Raw genomic sequence first — 24662 nt, 5'->3', positions numbered from 1 at the left:
GTTGGTTTATAGTATCTTGTTAGTTTTTGCGTATAGCAAATGATTCAGATACACCTATATATTTTTTTCTTTTTCATATTCTTTTCCATATGGGAATCACAATTTCTAATTTTTTTTTTTTTTAATTTCTTTCTCTTTTTTCTTGGCACATCACCAGAAATGTGGGATCCTAGCTTCCTGAGCAGAGATCAAACCTGTGTCCCCTGCGCTGGAAGAGTGGAGGCCCAAATAGAACGAGCTATGCTCTAGTAAAATTTGATTTACAAAAACAGAACTGGCTCAAGGGCCAGAGATTGCCGACAGAGTTTAAAAACTGGAATCTGAATATCTGAGAGCAGGTTTGTAAATGCAGTTCCTTAGAAGTCCTACCCTGAACCCCAGCTCCTCCACAACCTCATATTTCCATCAATTCTCATTATGTTTCCAAGCTGACCCCAATAATTATGTTAATAATAGCAAACATTTAGACTTACACTGTGCCAGGCCCTTTTCTAAGCACTTTACATACATTACTGCATTTAATCACTGAAGAAACCCTACTGTCGTCATTCCCATGATAAACGAAGCCAAGTCAAGTTAAGCAACTTGCCTTGGGGTGCAGAGGCAGGATGTGAACCCCACTGTCTGGCTCCACATCAGTGTTGTTGACCACTATGCCCTACTGCCTGGACCAACTATATACACCAGGGTGACAGATGACTAGGCAGGTACTGGACTTTCTGCCTCCTCGGAGAGTCCACTGTTGACCACGGGCTTACCCCACTCAAAGGGGTCAGGCGCCAGAGACTGGCAGGAGCAACACTTTGCAAATGTGCTTACTGGGAGGTAAGCCTGGGGGGCTAGTGGAATGAGTAACTAGCATGGGTAAAAAGTAACATGAGAGCTGGCGGCCTGACAGGAGGAGCAGAAAGGCCAAAGTAAAGAGGAAAAAGGAATTATTTATTCACTGATTGGCCAGCTACTCAAGGCCAGCACTCTTCACAACCCCAAACATCTCAAGGCCTTGTGCTTTGATCAACCTCACCTATGTATCAGCTGGGTGCTTGTATGAAATGCAGGATCTCGGCCCTGCCCCAGGAGGTCTGAATCAGACTGAGCATCTTCTATAAGACCTCATGTGCTTCCCGTGCACTCTGAAGGCTGAGAAGCCCTGCCCTACACAGCAGTTGTTACTGCTCCCTTCTCCTGGGTTATGCACCTAAGACTCGAAGAGGTTAACTACTTCCCACACTGGTGAAAGCAGGCTTCCGTCTGAACTCCAGCTTGTTGTTTAGAGGCTATTTCTCAGAGGGGCTTAAAGCCAGTTCTTCAAGACATTTACTTCAGTAGCAAATGTGTATCAAGAAGTAACATGAATATTATGGTATGTAACATGTTGACCTACCATCAATATAAAAATTGATGTAGATCAATAGATGCAGTTGTGCTCAGGATGAATTTTTAAGAAACATGAAAATGAAAAATTGAGTCAAGCAAGTTTCAATCACTTAATTTCTACAATTTTCAAACTCTCTTACTTTTAGGAAACTACCTTATTTTTTACTTCCTGATGACTTAAGGTAACGGGAAGCTGAAGGACTCTGAATTAAGACACACAGGACAGACTTTTCTCTTTCTAGGCACAAGTATCAGCTGACGACAATGACCAGACTGCCCCATAGGTAGATGAGGATAATCTAAAACTGTGGGTTCTTGGGCTAAGAAAGAGGGTTGTACTTGGGATCAGGCTTTTGCAATCTTATTTGATGCTAAGGGTCTTGAGTAATGATGCTTTCTAAGTGGGTGTCTTTGGGATTATGGACTCAAGACAGCAGGTGCTCTCTTTCCCAGTCACCTCTCCACTATGTATTATAGCATCAGGAGACCAAAGGGTAACTCCACCATGAATCAGGGAAGAGGTGAAGAGTTAGCCCACTCTTCCTTTGCCTGTATTTTTAACAGACTGTATTTCCTGACAGGAATTGGAAGGTAGGGAAGATATCTTAGAGGATATCCTTCACATAACAATAAGGAACAGAAACAACCCAGAATACTACAAGAGAACACAATGAGATAGAGATGTATGATCCAGAAAAAGAAAGCTTCCAGGACTTCCTTGGTGGTCCAGTAGGTAAGAATCTGCCTGCCAATGCTGGGGACACGGGCTTGATCCCTGGTCAAAGAAGATTCCACTTGCGAAGGGGCAATTAAGCCCATGTTCCACAACTACTGAGCCTGTACTCTAAAGCCCGAGAGCCACAACTACTGAATCATTGCATCTACAGCCCGTGCTCTGCAATACGAGAAGCCACAACAATAAGAAGTTCGTGCACCACAACCAGAGCAGCCCCTGTTTGCCGCAACCAGAGAAATGACCACACACAGCAACAAAGACCCAGCACAACCAGTAAATAAATAAATACAATTTAAAACTGCACACGCTCAAGCACACATACACACAGAGAAAGGTTCCAGGAGCTCTAAGCTACTTTCTCTTTCTTTGCCTCCAGGCTGCATGGGTGGATTCTGCCTGTATGCCTTCCAGCCTGCACCCCCGGCCCGCGCCGCCAAGCTACCCCGTGGCTCTGCCCCATCATCCTCTCGACAGCACCCTCTCTCTTTCTAAACTGGTCCTGCTTCCTCCTCGCTGGCCTCCTGGAAGGCTTCTGCCTTGGCCTCATCACAACACTGGACACATTCTTTCAATTTCTGTCCCCATGGCTCACTGCCCCTCTAATTTCCAATGTCAAGTGAAGAACTCCATCGATCCAGGGTGGCTTTCTGAGCCACAGTCAGGGCAGCCAACCACTGAAGAGCCTTGGGGCTGCCTTGGGCCAGAGGACAATCCCCTGGGCCAATCAGCCCAGGGTGGAGGGGTCATGGGGTGGCATTCCCTAATCACATGCCTTGGAAGGTGGGGAGTGTGTGGAGTAGGAGTAATAGCCTCGCAGTTATCTTCAGAGTTTCAGTGAGTCTAGAATCTCAGGGTGAGCGAGGACCTCCTGAGTCATTGGGTCCAAACCTGTGCCTGCCCACAAGCCCTCACTGCAGTCCCAAACCCCCCCAGGACTGACAGCGTCACTTCCCTTCCCAGCAATGCTGGGTGGGAGGAGAGAAAGGGACAAGGGATGGGAGAAAAATTCACTGACCTTCCTGCTGAAGTCAGTGTTGAACACGACTCTGGAAACGTGACTGTAAAAACACTGCACTTAAAGGGTGTGTCTGACTTCTATAAACACCCACGAGGTACTACAGGATGGGGAAGATTTGAAAGAGGAAGCTAAGTTCTCATATACTGTGCCGTGTTCAAAAGCCTGAGAGGATGTCCTGAATTTATGTGAGAACTTTAGGGTATTTTTTGTCTTCTGGGGCCTTTCGCATCAAAGAATGTTGGGTAGTTATGATGCATTAAAATGGAAACAATACCCCAGATTTGGGGCACTCAAATTCTAAAGTAGACACACTGCCACTCCATCCTTTGTAATACTTCCAGCACGTGGGAGGTCAGGTAACCTGTGGAGTTTTGGAGGGATTTCCAAATCACTCCCCAAATCTCTTGGGCCAACACGGTTAGTAGTTTAGGATTCTGATTGGCATCACGGAAATTATCTTTCTAGTGGCAGTATTACTTTGTCCAAGAAAGGTGGCTGAAAAGCTTTCAGAACCAATTTACTGTTTTGTTTTTCTAGGGCTAGATCGCTCAGTCATGTTTGACTCTTTGCGACCCCATGGGTTGTAGCTCGCCAGGCTCCTCTGTCCATGGGATTCTCTGGGCAAGAATATTAGAGTGGGCTGCCATGCCTTTCTCCAGGGGATCTTCCCACCCCGCACTGAACCCATGTCTCTTGCGTCTCCTGCAATGGCAGGTGTATTTTTTTTTTTTTTTTACCACTCAGTCAGCTGGGAAGACCCTTTTGAAACTGAAAAAGCTGCCAGGAGCACCTAGGAGGAAGCTGCACTTGGGTCCAAAACCCATGTAGTTTCAAGTCCACGTGGACATACAAACTACCTTTTTTTTGAGCAGGTACAGGAGGGAGAAGGGAGTTACAATTTTTTTTTTTTTAAGAGCTCAAGTCTTACTAAAACCAGCTCTGAAAGTCTTAAAACCAATACTACGATCCGCGCATTTTACAATGAAGCAGAGAATGACAATATCCAACGTACACTTTTAAACCCAAGTTCACTGGAATGGCAGCTGAAAAATGCTCCGTTCACAAGGAGCGGATTTTGACACAAAGGGAACGAAGATGTACACATTCAGGGGAACATCTTAAGTAACCATTTATAATCTCAGCTGATTTTATTTTACTTGAGGGGAGAACACATGGAATAATATATTAGGAAATAAATCTTGTTAACCAGCCCTAGTTTCTCAGCCTTGGCACTACTGACATTCTATGCCAGGTAATTCTTTGCTGTGGGGCTGTCCTGTGCACTGTTGGGGGGTTCAGCAGCATCCCTCACCTCTACCCAGTAGACGCCAGGGGTCCCTACCCTCTGTCACGACAACCAAAATTGTCCCTAGACATTGCCCGATGTCCCCACTGGAGAACCACTATGCTAAACCAAAACAGGATTCTAGCTGTATACAGCAAAGGCAGTTATCTGGAAATAAATTAGCTTCCCTGGAAACAGGCTGACGTGTTGTCCCTTCCACATAGTTAGCACTTAGAACTGAAGAGGCGTGGTAGGGCTTTCCCTTTTCTGAACACGAGGTCAGATAACTGACAGCAAGGGAATTTTCTGTGTGTACATCACGGGTGCTCCCTCAGCGGTCAGACTTCCAACTTCCTGAGTAAGGGAGACATGGGACCAGGAGACCACAGTCCCTGATCATTCCAGAAAGCCAGTAACTTTTATGTTTAGGAAGACGCATATTTTCCAAGTCCTGGAGACTGTTCTGTCTTGTACAAACATATCTTCCAAAAAACTCGCAACATCGCATGCTAAGGCAGACTTTCCTTATAAGAGGATCTGCATGCCATGTGGACAGGTCACACCCCCAATCCAGTTCCTTTTTTATTGTATCTTTTTCAGACGGGGCCTGGAAATCACCCAGGAGAACCAAGGGGCTCTCCAGGGCCCAACAATCCAATGTTCTTGGAAAACTTGGCTCAGCCTGTGGCCAAGAATGCTGCTGCAACCAAGATGTCCTCAAGTAAACTGTCTGCCGTCAGCAGACATCTCCCTTCCCTGTTTAGTTGAGTACTGATCACACTAGTGACCAAAGCCAAGAGGATGTGAAGGAACACCTTCCCCAGGCAAAGGGAGCTGCCTCCCCTTACGAACCATCTCACAGAAGGCCCAGGAAACGAATCACTAGGCAAAGGGTCCCCCTGTGCAATGCCTTGCTCCAGAAACGCATGCAGCCTCTGAGGGGCCCCGGCTTCCGGGGGTAAGCCCAGGATGGGAGAGGAGCCGACACATGTCACTTTCCACATGCAGAGGATGAGGGGCCCTGCGGGGCAGCCACTGTACAGACGGGCAGGTATAGCTTTGCTCAGACGCCCAAACACCCATCGGCCCAAATCCCCACATGGTCTTGTTTATTTCTAAGCAGACCCTGTTAAGCTGTGGGCACTTGGCTTGATTACTCCCTGGATCAAAGCTGAATTAAATTACACGGCAAGTTTCTTTGTGACCGAAAGGCACGCACACAGGCTGACTCACTTTCCAGAAGCTGTCCACTTTGCCGTACACGAGTGACTGGTTCTGCCTCTTGATTTCGTTGATGTGGTGGATGTCGCTGGAGTTCAAGTGCTGCTCGACCACAAAGCCCAAGAAGCTGTTGTCTGGAGTGTGAGCTGGGGTGGAGAAGACGGGACATGGCAGTTAAAATTCAATCAGCAGGAACAAACACCAACCATTACCAATTTCACTCAAGCTGTCGCGAGCATAATTAAATGTTTTCATGTCACCTTGTTCTTTCTTTACCTGGGAGGGAGTTCAGGGGGGCGGCCTGCTCCCACCCAGCCCCAACTCCACCTTCACAGAGAACTGATTCTCTCCAGGATGGAGAGAATCCAAGCCCAGCCCTGATTTTCTCAGTGGAAAGTCCATCTGTTTGAAAACCATTCAGCCGCGCCCTCCCCTCCATCCTGTTTCCTCAGCACAAAGACACTGGCTCCTGACAGAAATGCCCTCATCCAGGTTACTCCAACCAGCGGCTGGAAATCTGAAGGGAGCAGGGCTGAGTCCACGATCCCCAACAGGGTCAGCAGACCCTGCACGCTCTCCTCCGACTCCAGCTGTGCTCCCCATCCAGTGAACCAGGCAACATCACCCCCACTCTGCACTGCCTCTAAGAATCATTCACTAACGAAAGATTTAATTCTGCATGGATGGATGGAAGACAGAATAAAAGGTGAAGCTCACTGGGATGTGAACCACTTCTGAAAAGTCAACCAACCTAAGAAATCACATCTAATCTCCAAGATAGACAACTCTGGAAGAGAAAAGGCATGTTCCTCTGGATCATTCATGATTTGAGTTCTAAAACTTCTCTTTTTTTTTTTTCCATTTATTCATTCTTTTCTTTTTTGGACCATGCTGCATGTAGGATAATCTTAGTTCCCCAACCAGGTATCAAACCCCTGCATTGGAAGTGAGGAGTCTTAACCACTGGACTGCTAGAGAAGTCCCTAAAACTTTTCTGTTTTAACACCTGACCAAGGGAGAAAGCAAGTCCACACCCTCCGCAAACATTTATCTCTTGTGTCCATAATTTTAAAAAGGAATTTCACCAGAAGGCAACCATCAGAAAAGAGTCTCTCTCGAGGAAACAGAAAGCCCTTCTCTCCTCTCCAAACATCTGGCCAGAGAACTCTGCAGAAGATGACAATGCTGCAGAGGCCCCACCACAGGAAAAGCAATGACTTTGACCTGAACAGAACGAAAAATAACTTAAATGGAGAGAGACTGAAAATTTAATAAAATCTACACAGCGACGCTCCCACCCTATTCATTCACAGGTGGGTGGCTGACAACCCACAACCGGAGGAGGAAGTTGGTTCCCGCGTCTTGTTTCGGTTTTCTCAGGAGTCTCCCTGACAGGAAGAGGGCACAGAAGCCCTTTAAGATGCTTCAGGGACCTGAAGGCCCTGTTCCCCCTCAGGCACCCGCAAGAAGATGAAGGAGGGAGCTGGGCAGAGAGCCCTGAGCCGTGGACGTGAATGAGCTGCATAAACACTTGTGATCACCATCCTGTCTCCCAGGCTGCTGCTTAATGGGGGTGACAGAATGAGGAGATAATAGGGCTGTGACTAGGGAGTTGTGTGCGGTCTGGCCAATCTGTTATTTCATTTCTGCGTTTTTGAACAAGCGCCCAGAGGCAACGGCAATGGCTGCAGTTGGCTGGAAAGTAAATTACTAAATAAATTCTACTGCCAACAAGAGGCAATGGTCGCTTTTTCACTTCTCCCCCTTTTGGAAGAGCTGGCGAGGAGGGGGTCTGACGGGGTTTAGGGGAGGGGCAGAGAGCCTGTGTGCATTTGAAATGCTGATAAGACAGTTTAAAAAAAAAATCTCTTTCTAAAACTTTTGATCCATGGTAGAAATTCTGAAATAGAATCTGATGCTTTAAACGCTGAAATTGTGGTTTTGTCTTCAGAAAATTTATGCGGTGACTAAAGCTCCACGCTTTAGATATTTGTTTCTGCAGTTCCGTTCTCTAGTCTCTTGGTGGGCCCGTTTTAAAATATGAGATAATCTAGCATCTAAAACACTTAACAGGTTAGAAAAATAGATCCTGTACTAAGGTGCTTTCAAAAAGAAAATGATCATCAAGACCCAAGAAGAAAAAAAAATACGTCTGTTTATATTAAAAAAGACATCTGTTTACATTTCTGTGTCAAAGATTCCCCACAGCTTGAACAATAAGAGGGAGGAGAAGTAAACAATCTACTCAAAAAAACTTGCGGGGAGTGGTGGGCTTTTACCATTTTATGACTGGTCATTTGGTATTAAACTAACTTGGACACTGTATGAAGAAAGAATTACACACACAAGCTCTCCTCTTAAGTTTTCATCCACACACCTTACTTCAACTCTTTTCTTGTCCCCAGGTATAAACTTGGGGACTGACAACCTGCAGGAGCCATTTAAGCAGCTCAGGTGAGACTTAAGGAGAAATACGGTAGCACTTACAAACACGCTGCCACATTTTACGAGCACCAGGCAGATCGGCCACGTCTCTCTCCAGGCCACACTGGACCTGTCCCGGGACACCGACAGTCTGCAACATGAGCAGATGCTCACCTGAGATCTGCCCGACGGGGGACTTGGAAGTAACCACAGAGCAGGTATGCCTGGCCTCCAAGGAGCTGGGTGTCTGTCTGGTGAGACGCCCTTCAAGAGCCCCCATCTGACACAAGCCTCCTTCCTGAAGCTGAGTATAGAAAGCCACAAACCACAAGTGCAGGCTGGTGGATCTGCAAAGATCTACCCTCAGGCCAAGCTTTGTTTTTTGCTTTGCCTTCAGAAGGGAACACAAACTTCAGCTGTGTTGGGAGGGCTTCAAAGGGAGGGTATTTACATTTCAAGGTAAATCAAAGAAATCCCATCATAAATGAGACACAGGAAATCCTGTACTTCTGGAAATCACTCCATCCCAGGAGGTAAACAAATGAGATTAAAAAAAAATAGCTCACAATCTGAGCGCTTTATAGTGATCATTTCATTATATCTTCACAAAAACCTTATAACATGTTTGTACAGATGAGAAAACAGAGAGAGTCACTTAAACTATCCAAGTTGACAAGCCAGGAAATGGCAACATTGGGATTCAGAGTCAGACCAGCTGTTCCCAGAATCCAACCTCCTTAAAGCACTTTAATACACAGCTTCAGACGCCAAGTATCTTATTTTCCGGACTCTGTGAAACATAATGGTAAACATGCTTTACAGGAAAATAATCTTATAAGGCAGACCAGGATATACATGAAAGAACAATAAAGTATAAATATATATATATGGAGTCTTCAGAATTGATGCTTTCTAACTGTGGTGCTGGAGAAGACTCTTGAGAGTCCCTTGGACTGCAAGGAGATCAAACCAGTCCATCTTAAAGGAAATCAGTCCTGAATATTCATTGGAATGACTGATGCTGAAGCTGAAACTCCAATACTTTGGCTACCTGATGCAAAGAGCTGACTTCCTAGAAAAGACCCTCTTGAGGGCAAGAGGAGAAGGGAGTGACAGAGGATGAGATGGTTGGATGGCATCACTGACTCAACGGACATGAACTTGAGCAAATTCTGGGAGAAAGCAAAGGACAGGGAAGCCCGGTGTGCTGCAGTCCATGGGGTTACAAAGAGTCAGATGTGATTTAGCAACTGAACAACAACAATATGGAGTCTTTCCTCAGTTTCTTGAGCAACTTATGTTATATGTGTATGGAACCAAGCTGATTTTTTCTATATGCAGCAACTGGAAGGGACATTGTTTCTGAGCTGACTCCTGCAATGATTTTTTTAAAGAATTACTGTTGCTTTGAAAAGTGAAAGTGTCAGTCGTTCAGTCATGTCCAACTCTTTGTGACCCCATGGACTGTGGCCCACAAGGCTCCTCTGTCCCTGGGATTCTCCAGGCAAGAACACTGGAGTGGGTTGCCATTCCCTTCTCCAGGGGATCTTCTTGACTTGCCACACATTTTAGAGGACTCTTTCTGCGAACCAATTTTATGTGCTAGGTATTGAGGAATGACAACATAAAGATGAGTTTCTGGCCTCATGAAGCTTACCAACTACTTAATAAAAGAGGGATAGATACACCATATTCACCATGCAGTTATAATGGCCTCTTTGGAAATGCAATTCACAGTTTTTATTAAGTCAAACTGAGCCTTCTTTCAATGGCATAAATTCTCCCAGGTCTGATTTTTCAAACAGTCAGTTCTAAACATCTCTAAGAAGTACAAAATCCATTCTAACAGATGCCTGCCAGCCTCTAACTGCAGCTGGCCCTGCAGCTTTGGGGACCCTCATGCCACCTGGTCACCAAGGGCAGAAACTGCAGAGCCAGCTGGCCTCCCTCTGCAGCCCCACAGCCAGTCACCAAGTCCAGGGGATGTCAGCTTCTGAAAACCCGTCACCTCCTTCTCTCCTCTTCACCTACCTAGTTATGACCTCATCAAGTCCTGTGAAAACTTCAATAGACAAGTTTGTCTTTCCTTTAAATAGAAATATATTCTCAGTGTATGACTTGTCTCAGATAATAGAGAATGATAGAAGGAAAGAAAGATGTCACCCATCAATTTTACCACCTAGAAATAACTACTCTTAGGCTCCTTTTTTTCTAGACTCATGAAGCCTTTTTAATCCTCAAGCCAAAATTGGATCTTACTGTACCTATTCTTTTATGAAATTCTCTTTTCACTTATACAATGTGCCATGGGTATCTTTCTAGGGGTAATAACCACAGCTCATCACAGCTTGTTAAAGCAGCACAGTGCTTCAGCACCTCGATTCTCCCCACTAGATGGAATGCCCCTAGTTCTGGTCTGCCAGCATCGCTATGTGGAACTAACTGCCCTTCCCAACCAGCCATGCAATTCTGTTCCATTCCGATAGCCTGAACTGGTGCCAGTCCTCATCCCTTGTCTCCCCAGCTCCCCATGCCTCCAAGGATGGGCACTTGACCGAGAGGACTCTACCTGACCATGGCTCAGTTGAAAGATGGGTTTATAACCCAAGTTCCATCCATCACGGTTGCTCCATGATGAGTGGCAGCTACTTTTGGGGTCAACATCTTTCTGCTACAGTCACTGCGGGAGCAGGGCGGACATCCTGAGCCACAAATGCCATCTCTGTGTCCGTGAGAGGACAGCCTGCCTAAGAATAACGCCAAGACAGAAATACTAAGGCGAGATAGGTAGAGACTGACGAGAACCTCCAAGCCTGAATCCAGCTCTGCCTAAAGCCAGTTTCCTCCCATCAGGAAGCTTCCACAGGCCTCTTATCCTTATCCATCAGAGGGCAGAAAGAACGAAAACCATAATCAGAGAAAACTAATCAAACTGATCATGTGGATCACAGCCTTATCTAAATCAATGAAACCATGAGTCATGCAGTGTAGGGCCACCCAAGTCGGATGAGTCATGGTGGAAAGTTCTGACAAAATGTGGTCCACTCGAGAAGGGAATGGAAAACCACTTCAGTTTTCTTGCCTTGAGAATCCCATGAACAGTATGAAAAGGCAAAAAGATAGGACACTGAAAAATGAACTCCCCAGGTCGGCAGGTGCCCAATATGATACTGAAGAAGAGGCTGAGCCAAAGCAAAAACAACGCCCAGCTGTGGATGTGACTGGTGATGGAAGTAAAATCCAATGCTGTAAAGAACAATATTGTATAGGAACTTGGAATGTTAGGTCCATGAATCAAGGCAAATTGGAAGTGGTCAAGCAGAAGATGGCAAGAGTGAACATCGACATTTTGGTATTCAGTGAACTAAAATGGACCAGAATGGGCAAATTTAATTCAGAGGATCATTACATTTACTACTGTGGACAAGAATTCCTTAGAAGAAATGGAGTAGACATCATAGTCAACAAAAGAGTCTGAAATGCAGTACTTGGGTGCAGTCTCAAAAATGACAGAATGATCTCTGTCCGTCTCCATGGCAAACCATTCAATATCACAGTAATCCAAGTTTATGCTCCAACCACTAATGCCAAAGAAGCTGAAGTTGAATGGTTCTATGAAGACCTACAAGACCTTCTAGAACTAACACACACACACACACACAAAAAGTCCTTTTCATTATAGGGGACTGGAATGCAAAAGTAGGAAGCCAATAGATACCTGGAGTAATAGGCAAGCTTGGCCTTGGAGTACTAAAGGAAGCAGGGCAAAGGCTAACAGAGTTTTGCCAGAATACACTGGTCATAACAAACACCCTTTTCCAACAACACAAGAGACAACTCTACACATGGACATCACCAGATGGTCAATACCAAAATCAGACTGATTATATTTTTGCAACTGAAGATGGAGAAGCTCTATACAGTCAGCAAAAACAAGACTGGGAGCTGGCTGTCATTCAGATCATGAACTCCTTACTGGCAAATTCAGACTTAAATTGAAGAAACTAGGGAAAACCACTAGACCATTTAGGTATGACCTAAATCAAATCCCTTATGATTATACAGTGGAAGTGACGAATAGATTCAAGAGATTAGATCTGATAGAATGCCTGAAGAACTATGGACAGAGGTTTGTAACACTGTATAGGAGGCAGTGATTCTAACCACCCCCAAGAAAAAGAAATGCAAAAAGGCAAAATGGTTGTCTGAGGAGGACTTACAAACAACTGAGAAAAGAAGACAAGAGAAAGGCAAAGGAAAAAAGGAAAGATATATCCAGCTGAAAGCAGAGTTCCAAAGAATAGGAAGAAGAGATAAGAAAGCCTTCCTCAGTGATCAATGCAAAGAAATAGAGGAAAACAACAGAATGGGAGAGTCTAGAGATCTCTTCAAGAAAATCAGAGACACCAAGGGTACATTTCATGCAAAGACAGGCACAATAAAGGACAGAAATGATATGGACCTAACAGAAGCAGAAGATATTAAGAAGAGGTGGCAAGAATTCACAGAAGAACTGTACAAAAAAGATCTGCATGACCGAGATAACCAAGATGGAGTGATTACTCATCTAGAGCCAGACATCCTAGAGTGCAAACCCAAGTGGGCCTTAGGAAGAATCACTATGAACAAAGTTAGCAAAGGTTATGGAATTCTAGCTAAGCTATTTCAAATTCTAGAAGATGATGCTGTGAAAGTGCTGCACTCAATATGCCAGCAAATTTGGAAAACTCAGCAGTGGTCACAGGACTGGAAAAGGTCAGTTTTCATTCCAAACCCAAAGAAAGGCAATGACAAAGAATGTTCAAACTACTGCAAACTATACTCATTTTACATGCTAGCAAAGTAATGCTCAAAATTCTCCAAGCTAGGCTTTAACAGTATGTGAACTGAGAACTTCCAGATGTTCAAGCTGAAATTACAAAAGGCAGAGGAACCAAAGATCACATTGCCAACATCTATTGGATCACAGAAAAGGCAAGAGAATTCCAGAAAAACATCTACTTCAGCTTCATTGATGATGCTAAAGCCTTTGACTGTGTGGATCACAACAAACTGTGGAAAATTCTTAATGAGATAGGAATACCAGACCATCTTACCTGCCTCAAGAGCAATCTGTATGCAGGTCAAGAAGCAACAGTTAGAACCAGACATGGGACAATGGACTGGCACCAAATTAGGAAAGGAGTACGTCAAGGCTGTATATTGTCACCCTGTTTATTTAACTTATATACAGAGTACATCATGAGAAATGCCAGGCTGCATGAAGTACAAGTTGGAATGAAGATTGCCAGGAGAAATATCAATAACCTCAGATATACATATGACATCACCCTTAGGCAGAAAGCAAGGAGGAACTAAGGAGCCTCTTGATGAAAGTTAAAGAGGATAGTGAAAAAGCTGGCTTAAAACTCAACATGGAAAAAACTAAGATCATGGCATCCAGTCCCATCACTTCATGGTAAATAGATAGGCAAACAATGAAAACAGTGACAGACTTAATTTTCTTGAGCTCAAAAATCCCTGCAGATGGTGACTATAGCCATGAAATTAAAAGATGCTTGCTCCTTGGAAGGAAAGCTATGACCAACCTAGACAGTATATTAAAAAGCAGAGATATTACTTTGCTGACCAAGGTCCATACAGTCAGAGCTGTGGTTTTTCCAGTAGTCATGTACGGATGGGACAGTTGGATCATAAAGAAAGTTGAGCACTGAAGAATTGATGCTTTTGAACTGTGATGCTAAAGAAGAATCTTGAGAGTTCCTTGGACTGCAAGGAGATCAAACCAGTCAATCCTAAAGGAAATCAGTCCTGAATATTCACTGGAAGCACTGATGCTGATGCCCTAATACTTTGGCTACCTGATGCGAAGAACTGACTCATTGGAAAAGATCTTGATGGCTAGCCCCCCTGGCTGCAACCATGGTGGTGTTCAAGGGGTCCCCGTGCTCCTGTCCCTGGAGCTCCTCTTCACCCTGGCGAGAATGGGGCACGGAGATGAGATCGTTCTTGCACACGTGAACTTCCCCAGCAGCTCCATGTGCAGAGGCGGCCCAGAGGAGATCCGTGCCAATGGCCTGGGCATCCCCCAGCTCCTAGCGGCTGTGCTGCAGCTGCGACCCCTGGACACCTACGTGCAGAACCTGGCTATGGTCATGGAGCTGATGCCCAGCGACTGGAAGAAGGGCCTGCTGACCCCAGTGTGGATGAGCTACCAGTCCATCCTCTCCAGGGCTGGCTATGAGGGCTCCCTGGGGATGGTGGAGAGGTTTGCGTTTTATGAGCGGGCAAAAAAGGCTTTTGCTGTTCTGGCAACTGGCTCTGAGCGATCAAGCCTCGTCTCTGGCCCCAGATTGAATTCTTCTCCTCCGGAGGCCAAGAATCCCAGCGTCTTTGTGTGATTCAGCAACAACCTTTAATCTTGGGGGTTTGTCCAGGATTTTTCAGGACAAGTGGGACTATCTGGACGAGCCAAAAGATAGCCCTGGTAATCTATGTGAGCCTGCTTCTGCTGACTCCAAATATCCTGAGTCTGCCGTTTGATCAAGACAATGCCTTCCTGTCTTGGGCTCATTCCTATGCTGAATTCCACAACCAGTCTAACTGTTGGGTCTGTGGAGCGCTCCCCTCTTCATCAGTGGAAGGCTTTCCGTGGTGGACATCTCCACTTCAAGAAAAAGACTTTCTCCAAGTCTGTAAATATCTTCAACAACAATCGCATTTTAATCGATTTTAAACTGATGGCATCTTCTTCTTAAACTGATGACATCTAACAACCTTAAGATGAACTGATGTAACTATGGACATAATGTGACTTTTCATTTTGATTTTCACTTGGTTTAAAGATTATTTTGCCTTACGTCTGTAACTGTATAATGGGGTTTTCTGACCGTCTAAAAGCTTTTAAGTTACAAATGGTTGTCCAAGCTCCTATGAATGCCACAGCCTCCTCCAACTATTACTTGGGTCCCCTGGATCAGAGACCCTCAATATGAGGGTTAGGAGAATATGTTGCCTCAATAATTTAGGGACTATGCACCTAAACAGCAGGAAGTAGTTATGGAATGAAAACGATGCCCCTTTCCCTTGGCAACATAATTCTCCTAAAAGAAAAGGGGGGAATGAGAGAGTCATTTCCTAGGCTGGTTGATAAGAAGTCTAGGAGTCCCCAAGGAGAGAGGAGTCTGGAATTCTCAAGGAGGAAGAAAGGACAAACTTTTTTCCCTCTACATTCCTTAGGATTATATAACAATGATGTATCCCGCTTGAGGACAGTCTCTCGATTAAACCTTCTGGCTAATCCTGTTATCTTATTTTTTTTTTTTTTTAATTTTTTTTTTATTTTTTTTATTAGTTGGAGGCTAATTCACAACATTTCATTGGATTTTGTCATACATTGACATGAATCGGCCATAGAGTTACACGTATTCCCCATCCCGATCCCCCCTCCCACCTCCCTCTCCACCCGACTCCTCAGGGTCCTCCCAGTGCACCAGGCCTGAGCACTTGACTCATGCATCCCATCTGGGCTGGTGATCTGTTTCACCATAGATAATATACATGCTGTTCTTTCGAAACATCCCACCCTCACCTTCTCCCACAGAGTTCAAAAGTCTGTTCTGTACTTCTGTGTCTCTTTTTCTGTTTTGCATATAGGGTTATCATTACCATCTTTCTAAATTCCATATATATGTGTTAGTATGCTGTAATGTTCTTTATCTTTCTGGCTTACTTCACTCTGTATAATGGGCTCCAGTTTCATCCATCTCATTAGAACTGATTCAAATGAATTCTTTTCAACAGCTGAGTAATATTCCATGGTGTATATGCACCACAGCTTCCTTATCCATTCGTCTGCTGATGGGCATCTAGGTTGCTTCCATGTCCTGGCTATTATAAACAGTGCTGCGATGAACATTGGGGTGCACGTGTCTCTTTCAGATCTGGTTTCCTCAGTGTGTATACCCAGAAGTGGTATTGCTGGGTCATATGGCAGTTCTATTTCCAGCTTTTTAAGAAATCTCCACACTGTTTTCCATAGTGGCTGTACTAGTTTGCATTCCCACCAACAGTGTAAGAGGGTTCCCTTTCCTCCACACCCTCTCCAGCATTTATTGCTTGTAGACTTTTGGATAGCAGCCATCCTGACTGGCGTGTAATGGTACCTCGTTGTAGTTTTGATTTGCATTTCTCTAATAAGGAGTGATGTTGAGCATCTTTTCATGTGTTTGTTAGCCATCTGTATGTCTTCTTTGGAGAAATGTCTGTTTAGATCTTTGGCCCATTTTTTGATTGGGTCATTTATTTTTCTGGAATTGAGCTTCAGGAGTTGCTTGTATATTTTTGAGATTAATCCTTTATCTGTTTCTTCATTTGCTATTATTTTCTCCCAATCTGAGGGCTGTCTTTTCACCTTACTTATAGTTTCCTTTGTAGTGCAGAAGCTTTTAAGTTTCATTAGGTCCCATTTGTTTAGTTTTGCTTTTATTTCCAATATTCTGGGAGGTGAGTCATAGAGGATCTTGCTGAGATTTATGTCGGAGAGTGTTTTGCCTATGTTCTCCTCTAGGCGTTTTATAGTTTCTGGTCTTACATTTAGATCTTTAATCCATTTTGAGTTTATTTTTGTGTATGGTGTTAGAAAGTGTTCTAGTTTCATTCTTTTACAAGTGGTTGACCAGTTTTCCCAGCACCACTTGTTAAAGAGGTTGTCTTTTTTCCATTGTATATCCTTGCCTCCTTTGTCAAAGATAAGGTGTCCATAGGTTCGTGGATTTATCTCTGGGCTTTCTATTCTGTTCCATTGATCTATATTTCTATCTTTGTGCCAGTACCATACTGTCTTGATGACTGTGGCTTTGTAGTAGAGTCTGAAGTCAGGCAGGGTGATTCCTCCAGTTCCATTCTTCTTTCTCAAGATTACTTTGGCTATTCGAGGTTTTTTGTATTTCCATACAAATTGTGAAATTATTTGTTCTAGTTTTGTGAAAAATACTGTTGGTAGCTTGATAGGGATTGCATTGAATCTATAGATTGCTTTGGGTAGAATAGCCATTTTGACAATATTGATTCTTCTAATCCATGAACACGGTATGTTTCTCCATCTGTGTCCTCTTTGATTTCTTTCATCAGTGTTTTATAGTTTTCTATGTATAGGTCTTTTGTTTCTTTAGGTAGATATACTCCAAAGTATTTTATTCTTTTTGTTGCAATGGTGAATGGTATTGTTTCCTTAATTTCTCTTTCTGTTTTTTCATTGTTAGTATATAGGAATGCAAGCGATTTCTGTGTGTTAATTTTATATCCTGCAACTTTACTATATTCATTGATTAGCTCTAGTAATTTTCTGGAAGAGTTTTTAGGGTTTTCTATGTAGAGGATCATGTCATCTGCAAACAGCGAGAGTTTCACTTCTTCTTTTCCTATATGGATTCCTTTTACTTCTTTTTCTGCTCTGATTGCTGTGGCCAATCCTGTTATCTTAAAATGTAAATTATGGGAGTGGGTCTGATGAGGTCTTTACAACCTCCAGACATTCTTTGGATTCATTGGAGAGTATATAACTCCATTGCTAACACTAGCAAGGGGGTACCCTTTCTACCCCCTTCTGATGTCTATGTCAGAAGGTTTCTCTATCTCCTTTATACTTAAATAAAACTTTATTACACACACACACACACACACACACACACACACACACACACACACACACAAGACCCTGATGCTGGGAAAGACTGAAGGCAGGAAGAGAAGGGGACGACAGAGGATGAGATGGTTGGGTGGCGTCACCGAATTGATGGACATGAGTTTGAGCAAGCTCCAGGAGTTGGTGATGGACAGGGAAGCCTGGCGTACTGCAGTCCATGAGGTCGCAAAGAATCAGACAGGACTGAGTGACTAAATTGACTGAACTGAAAGCCAGTTTCAATTCTCAGCGTCACAACCGCCAGTGGCAAGCACCAACAAACCCTTGAGACCAAGTCAATTTGACAGAAATTCTAAGACACCCTACCACACTTAGGATTTTTCCAATTTTTGACTGTCCAGATCAACAAATATTGACCATCACTGCACCCTAGTAATTTCTGCAGTGGATTTCCAAGTAGTCGCCATATCTCCAGCCTTGCCCTTTCGTTTCTTTCTCACTGTCCCCCAACTCTAGTTCATGTTCTCTGTTGCCTGACAAAGTATTCTTTGAAACAAGTATGTGACTATGACAGTTTTCTGCTGAAAAGCTTCACTTCCTTCAGGGGGAAGCAAGGCCCAGCATTCGTATCATCTCAGGTCACCCTTCCATGGGTACCTCTGCTCCAGGATGACCTACTTGGGGCTTTTAATGCCATGTTTTCCCATCTTATTTCATGCTGGCATGTGTCTGGTATGTCTATCACTTCTGCTTCCCTTTAACTCTCAGTTCTCATCACCTCTCAGGTGAAGGGTTCCCTGACTCTCTAAGACTGAGGTAAGTAAGTTCCTTCTTAGATCAGGAAGAGTTGGAGTTCTTGTCACACATCACTATTTCTACTTATGGATATATACTCCTTGAGGACTGAGTCATATTTTATGTGTCTCTGACTCTCAGGGGCCCACAGCATAGTAGGAATTGAGAAAATATTTTTTGTATGCACAAATGATTAAGCTTGTTGATTAATGATGAATGTTTAATTACCTGATGTGATTGACTTCATAGGCAGAGCCCCATTATTAGGCAGCAGAGGCCATGCTGCCTGAACCATTTCCAGCAGCACGTTCTTTGCACACAAGCTCCCAAACCAAAGCCCATTCCTCTCAAGATTCAGCATTATCAGAGGTAGCTCACCACCCTATCCTAGAACCTCGCTCAGGCCTGGTATAGTATAGGTATTCAATGAATATTTATTAAATAGATAAATGAGCATATCTTTTTTTTTAATCTAGGTCACAAAGTGTTGGGAAGAAGGGAAACAAATCAGTCATTTGGGTTTTTAAAAACATCACAAGTTTCTAAATATCCTCATTCATTCAACATCCAGCACATTTACTGAGCACTTACTGTGGACCAGGCAAAAGGTCAGGAGTTAAAGATGTACCAGTGAACAGGATAAGCAAGGATGAAGTTCCCCTCATGGAGGAGAAAGAAAGTAAATAAGCAATCAAATAATTCAGTGAAATACATAAAAATAAACACAACTCGTGTGGTGACCAGCATTGAACTCTAGTTAATGATGTCATGCTGCAACATCTAAGGGTTAAGTGTTCTTTTATGCCAAAAAGAAAAACAAAGTCGGATTGATGGATGGGGAGAAGATAGACATACGGATGGACAGGTCATGGAACAAATAAAGCAAACGGTTAACTGTGGAGTCCAGGCTGTGGGATTCTCTTCTACATTTCTTCCCCATCCCCCACCCCCCACTTTCAAAATATTTCACAAATTTCACAACAAAGCGGGGAAGAATATTGGCTGCATGGCATTCACAACGTTGATGCTGATTCTGACGATGACAAAACTGACATGACAGAAAAAAACCCCACCAAAAAATAAAGTTATATCACACGAGAAGCAATCTGATTTTAAAAACTGTACATAGTGATGTGACGCTTCAAATTTCACCAAAACTGATGCTTTTTCCCCAAATGGTAGTGACGCTAGCCTCTTTGAGAGACAGGAGACTGGGATATAGGCTGGGGAAACTATTACGTTCAGTTGAGTTGAAAAGGATGAGCATCTGAACTGTTGACAGAAGGCACACCAGAGTAAATTTTTCAAGTGTCAAAAAGCAATTTAGGAGGGAATGGACCCCTTAGAAGAACATCATTCCTGAAGGCTGAGACTCAGACTGAAGGAACTGCAAGGCTGAACCTATTATTCACTGGTCTGCACAGAAGTAAAAGGCAAGAGCCCTCCTGATCCGAGTTAAAAGCCAAAAAGGCCGTCTGAATCACAAATAGCTCCTCTGCTTGTCAGCCTCTAAAAATAAAGTCGTACGTGGAAGCAATGCATCCTTGGCTGAAGCCAGCACGTTCGTCATTTGTATGAAATGAAACTAGCTTGTTTTTAAAATTCCTGTTGTGTCAGGCAAAAGTTTTGGTCTACAAGCCACTATTCTGACTTAGCTTCAAGCTCCAAGTCCCTGGAGAAACTGCGTTAGAACGTCAGCGACAACAACCATCAGTACGACTTCAACACCTCTTGAAAACCTAACCATGTGAATAAATTCTGTGGGAAGACAAGGGAGAGTAACCTGAGGTCACTAGCTTCAAGAAGCTTCTGTACTTTCAGATTTTTTTTAAAAATTGAAGTATTGTAGAATTACAATGTTGTGTGAATTTCTGCTGTATAGCCAAGTGATTCTCATCCCATCTCAGTGAGGTGAGGATGAGACAGTTGGATGGCATCACCCACATGATGGACATGAGTTTGAGTAGGCTCTGTGAGTTGGTGATGGACAGGGAAGCCTGGCGTGCTGCAGTCCATGGAGTCGTAAAGAGTCAGACACAACTGCACGACTGAACTGAACTGAGCCAAGTGATTCAGTTATGTATATATATATACTCTTTTTGATATTCTTTTCCATTATGGTTATTAATATCCTGTAATGGTTATTAAATATTACAGGTTATTAAATATAGTTCCCTGTGCTATACAGTGTAATCTTAGATTTGTACATTTGTACCTTCCTTATTTTTCCCTACATTGTTGCATGAACTAAAAACAGAACAGACATTATCACTGAATTTAATTAAATCAGTAAGTATTTTCTGAATGCCTACTATGTGCCAGATAGCCTTCAAAGTGTTGGAGTCTCAGCGATGAACAAAACAGACAAAACTCCTACTGACACTACCCTCAGAATCCGGCAGAGGAAAAGAGAAAAATAACAAAAGTCTGTGAATATGCAGTTTATATTTATACCAATTTATACCATGCAGTATAAACGCTTCATGGTAAAGCAATTATAGAGGAAAAGAAAGCAGGGAAGGGGTGTAAGAAGTTGCAGAGAAAAGAGTTGCATTTTATAAAGGGGAAGGGGGTCAGGATTAGTCTCATTGAAATGACATTTGAGTCACAGGCCCAATTTAAGGGAACAATATTCGGAAGACGGAACGATCAATACAAAGGTCCTAGAGTAGGAGTGGGTCTGGCCCATCTAGAAAACAATAAGGATGCTAGAGAGAAGTGAGTAAGAGAACATGGAGTAAGCGATGAGGCCAGGGGAGTAGCGGGGCTGGACCCCTTCAGGCCTTGCGGCTACTGGGGTGACTCATCTCCCCTCCAGTGAGAGGTTACATCACTGGAAATAGGAGGGTCAGGATGTGACTGACATCTTAATGAACCCATTCTGTGGTTGTGTCTATCTGTTCTTTATTCATTAATTCAACACACATTTACCACCTATGAGGTTGCTTCAGATACGGAAGACAGCAGTGATGATGCTCGTGGAGACCAGAAGGTGCGATCCGGGCTGGCCCACGGGAGCGGGGAGGACGCGGGGAGGAGTGTGTGGCTCAGGGCGGGAAGGCTTTCCGGAGGACAGCCCCTCCCTGGAGGGTGGGCAGGGCGAGGGGAGGCACAGGGCTTCCAGACAAAGGAACAGCACACGCAGTGGCCTGGTGCTGTCCTGGGGGACACCTAAAAGCCGAGCAGAGGCAGGGCGCCATCAGAGAGGCCAGCGGGGCCGAGGCAGTGGAGCAAACGGAAAGGGTCGGAGGTGAGACCGGGAGGCCTTGATGCCTCCAGAACCCCTCCAATCTGTTCCTCACTCAACTATCACAGCTTCCAAATTTCCACACCAAGAAACACTGAACATCCCCCAGCCTGGACTACCTGACATGAGCAGCCAGAAGGCAAATTCTCAAAAATTACTTAAGTAAAAAATAAACTAATGCAAACAAGACTTTGCCTCAAGAACTGGAAATATTCTAGGACAGTGACATGAACAGTGAGGTTGCTAAACAGACTAATAAATGTTACTGAAGCTTTTCAATGACAGGAGGTAAATACACACCTGAGATGCAATTTGCCTGAACCCAGGCATGAGGACTCTGGTAATCTCTGCTATTGCTACCTTCAGCCATAGTCTCCACAACGAGAGGAAAATAATGCGATTAGATGAAGATGTTTTACCACTGCTCATGTTTTCACATAAGCCAGAAGAAGCTGTGAATGAAGGGGTCACGCAGATCACTAGAACACTATCCAAACACGGGATAATTCAAGACGCAAGACACCAACTTCACGGTTTATTTTCTCTTGTAAATGGTATAGGCAGATGACTTCTCTATTTGATTTTTCTGTGTGGGCAGATTCCTTTCATTCCTTTACTGGGGTATAATGCGCCTTGTTTGGGACTGAGAAAAACAGAGCATGCCTTCAAGAGCTCAGTAAAAGCAGTATAGACAGCAGATTAAAGGCTTTTGAGTGAAATAATGCCTAAATATAGGGTCAAGTCCCTAGCAAGTCCAGAAAAAGTAACAATTAATTCTCAACAAGAACTAGCAAAAGTATCCCAAATAAATCAAAGTCTACTTGACAGACTACACAAAACAGTTCTAGAAACATTAGTTTAAAAGTAGAACCTTGAGGGGAGAATGGATTCGTGTATATGTATGGCTGAGTCCCTTTTCTGCTCACCTGAAGCTGTCACAACATTGTTAATTGGCTATACCCCAATACAAAATAAAAAGCTAAAAAAAAAAAATGTAGAACCTTGACAACTTCCCTGGCAGTCTAGTGGTTGAGACTCCACCCTTCCACTTACAGGAGGCATGGGTTCAGTTCCTGGTTGGGGAACTAAGATCCCACATGCCAAGAGGCATGGCCAAAAAAAAGTACAACCTTGAAAAAAACTTTTGATGTATGAAGTGGAAAATTAGTGAAAAAAAAAAGAAGACACAAAATTCTAGTATGCATGTTACAATGATGTAAAAATGTACCCCTGAAAAAAAGATAATAATGCTTATATTAGGGTATGGGAACCTTCTTCCATGGGGAGGCTTTCCCCATTTTTGTGATAGGGTTATTATTATTATTTTGTATTTGATTGGAAATATGGAGGGAATCACACTTCAAGAGAAAAAAATAAAACCTTGCTATCGGAGTGATCTGAAGGAGGCAAAGGTGGTGAGGAATTATGGGCCACTTTCAGAGAGCAGCAGGCTGTTGGTTGAGGTCGGGTTCAGGGGAAGGGCAGTGGTGGGGGAGAGAAGACGGAGGGTTCAAGAGCTTTGCTACGGACTCTGAACCCAACCCCAAGGGCAAAGGGAAGGCATTGTGGTCTGTGAGGAGGAACAGCCTGGTCCAAGCTGAGCTTTTCCGAGCTGGCTCTGGGTCAGGAGGAGGGTCTCAGAGCACAGTTCAGAAGCCACGCTCAAAGCCATACTAGAGTATGGACAAGAGTTTTGGAAAAGCAGGAACCAGAGGCCTGCTCTGATGGAGGAAGAACCACACTTCTCAGCTCAGCTTCCTGGGGAAAAAACCATCATTCAAAGATCTAGTTAAATGCCCTTACTATTCTCTGACCACTTGGTTTGCCCCTATAGAAGCTGTGTAGGAAAGTGCTGGGATTAGTCTATGCTGACTCATAAAAATGCTCGAATGCAAACAGAATACACAAAGATAGTTCTCTGAAATTCTGAGATTTGGGGCAAAACAGTAAAGAAAAGCCAGCTTTTCCAACTCATAGAAACTCCACCAACTTGGTGAGGAAATGAGTTAGAGGAGAAATATAAGCAGCCTCAAAGTGAGGCGTGTGTTCTGAATATTCAATAGTATCTATCTGGTCAGAAGCATCCATCTCACTTCCCTGCTCCTAAAGATGCTTCAGCAGTGGTGGGTGTGTTTTACTCTCTCCTTATCCTCCTGCTGGGCCCTTTCTAACCAGCCTTTCCCACCCTCCCCCTGCACTCCATACCTGCCAAACACCTAAGACAGCTGGAGTTGATGACAACGATTTTACAAGTACGTTATTTCTGTGGTCTCCAAACTTCTCCCTGTGCAACCATCCCATCAGGAGAAAACAACCTAAATACATCCACAGTGTATGTGCATATTGTTGTTCAGCAGCTTAATTCATGTCCAACTCTCTGTGACCCCATGAACTGCAGCATACTAGGCTTCCCTGTACTTCACCACCTCCCGGAGTTTGCTCAAATTCAAGTCTATTGAGTCGCTGAGCCATTCAACCATCTCATTCTCTGTCACCCCCTTCTCCTCCTGCCCTCAATCTTTCCCAGCATTAGGGTCTTTTCCAATGAGCTGGCTCTTTGCATCAGGTGGCCAAAGCATTGGGGCTTCAGCATCAGTCTTTCCAATGAATATTCAGGGTTGATTTACTTCGGTTATGTAAAGATTACTATCAGCCCATCTTTTAAGTACTAGTAAATGTTTCATTTTTTTTTTTTAATTGACAAGACATAGGTAAACTTTTGACACTTTTATCTTCTATTTAAAGGAATGGTTCCCCAAACCCCCATCCCCTCCACTTCAGGTCGTGAGAACAGCCACAGTTACCCAAAGGGCGGGGGATGGAAGGTTCTGTGGGAACAACTGCGTTAGACTAGATCTGGACCCTTTGTCCTGTGGGAAGGGAAGGACCCTCTCTGAGGGGTGCAGCCAAGTT

General features: G+C 43.9%; 1 protein-coding gene and 1 pseudogene across 6 annotated transcripts in view; one reads left to right on the top strand and one right to left on the bottom strand.

The window, feature by feature from the left end:
• The window catches only part of MGAT5 (alpha-1,6-mannosylglycoprotein 6-beta-N-acetylglucosaminyltransferase), a 394309-nt gene that overhangs the window by 97905 nt on the left and 271742 nt on the right, over nucleotides 1-24662 (bottom strand). For all 6 annotated transcript variants that reach the window (XM_065927827.1, XM_065927826.1, XM_065927828.1 and 3 more), the window contains one exon: nucleotides 5650-5783. In XM_065927827.1, the coding sequence (XP_065783899.1) occupies nucleotides 5650-5783 (134 nt within the window). The remainder of the gene's footprint in view (nucleotides 1-5649; nucleotides 5784-24662) is intronic.
• Nucleotides 13959-14462, top strand: LOC136162929 (fucose mutarotase pseudogene; annotated as a pseudogene).

The sequence above is a fragment of the Muntiacus reevesi genome, chromosome 3, assembly GCF_963930625.1.
Source record: "Muntiacus reevesi chromosome 3, mMunRee1.1, whole genome shotgun sequence".
Lineage (NCBI taxonomy): Eukaryota > Metazoa > Chordata > Mammalia > Artiodactyla > Cervidae > Muntiacus > Muntiacus reevesi.
The sequence above is the reverse complement of the archived record's forward strand: the minus strand, read 5'-3'. Positions and strand labels throughout refer to the sequence as shown.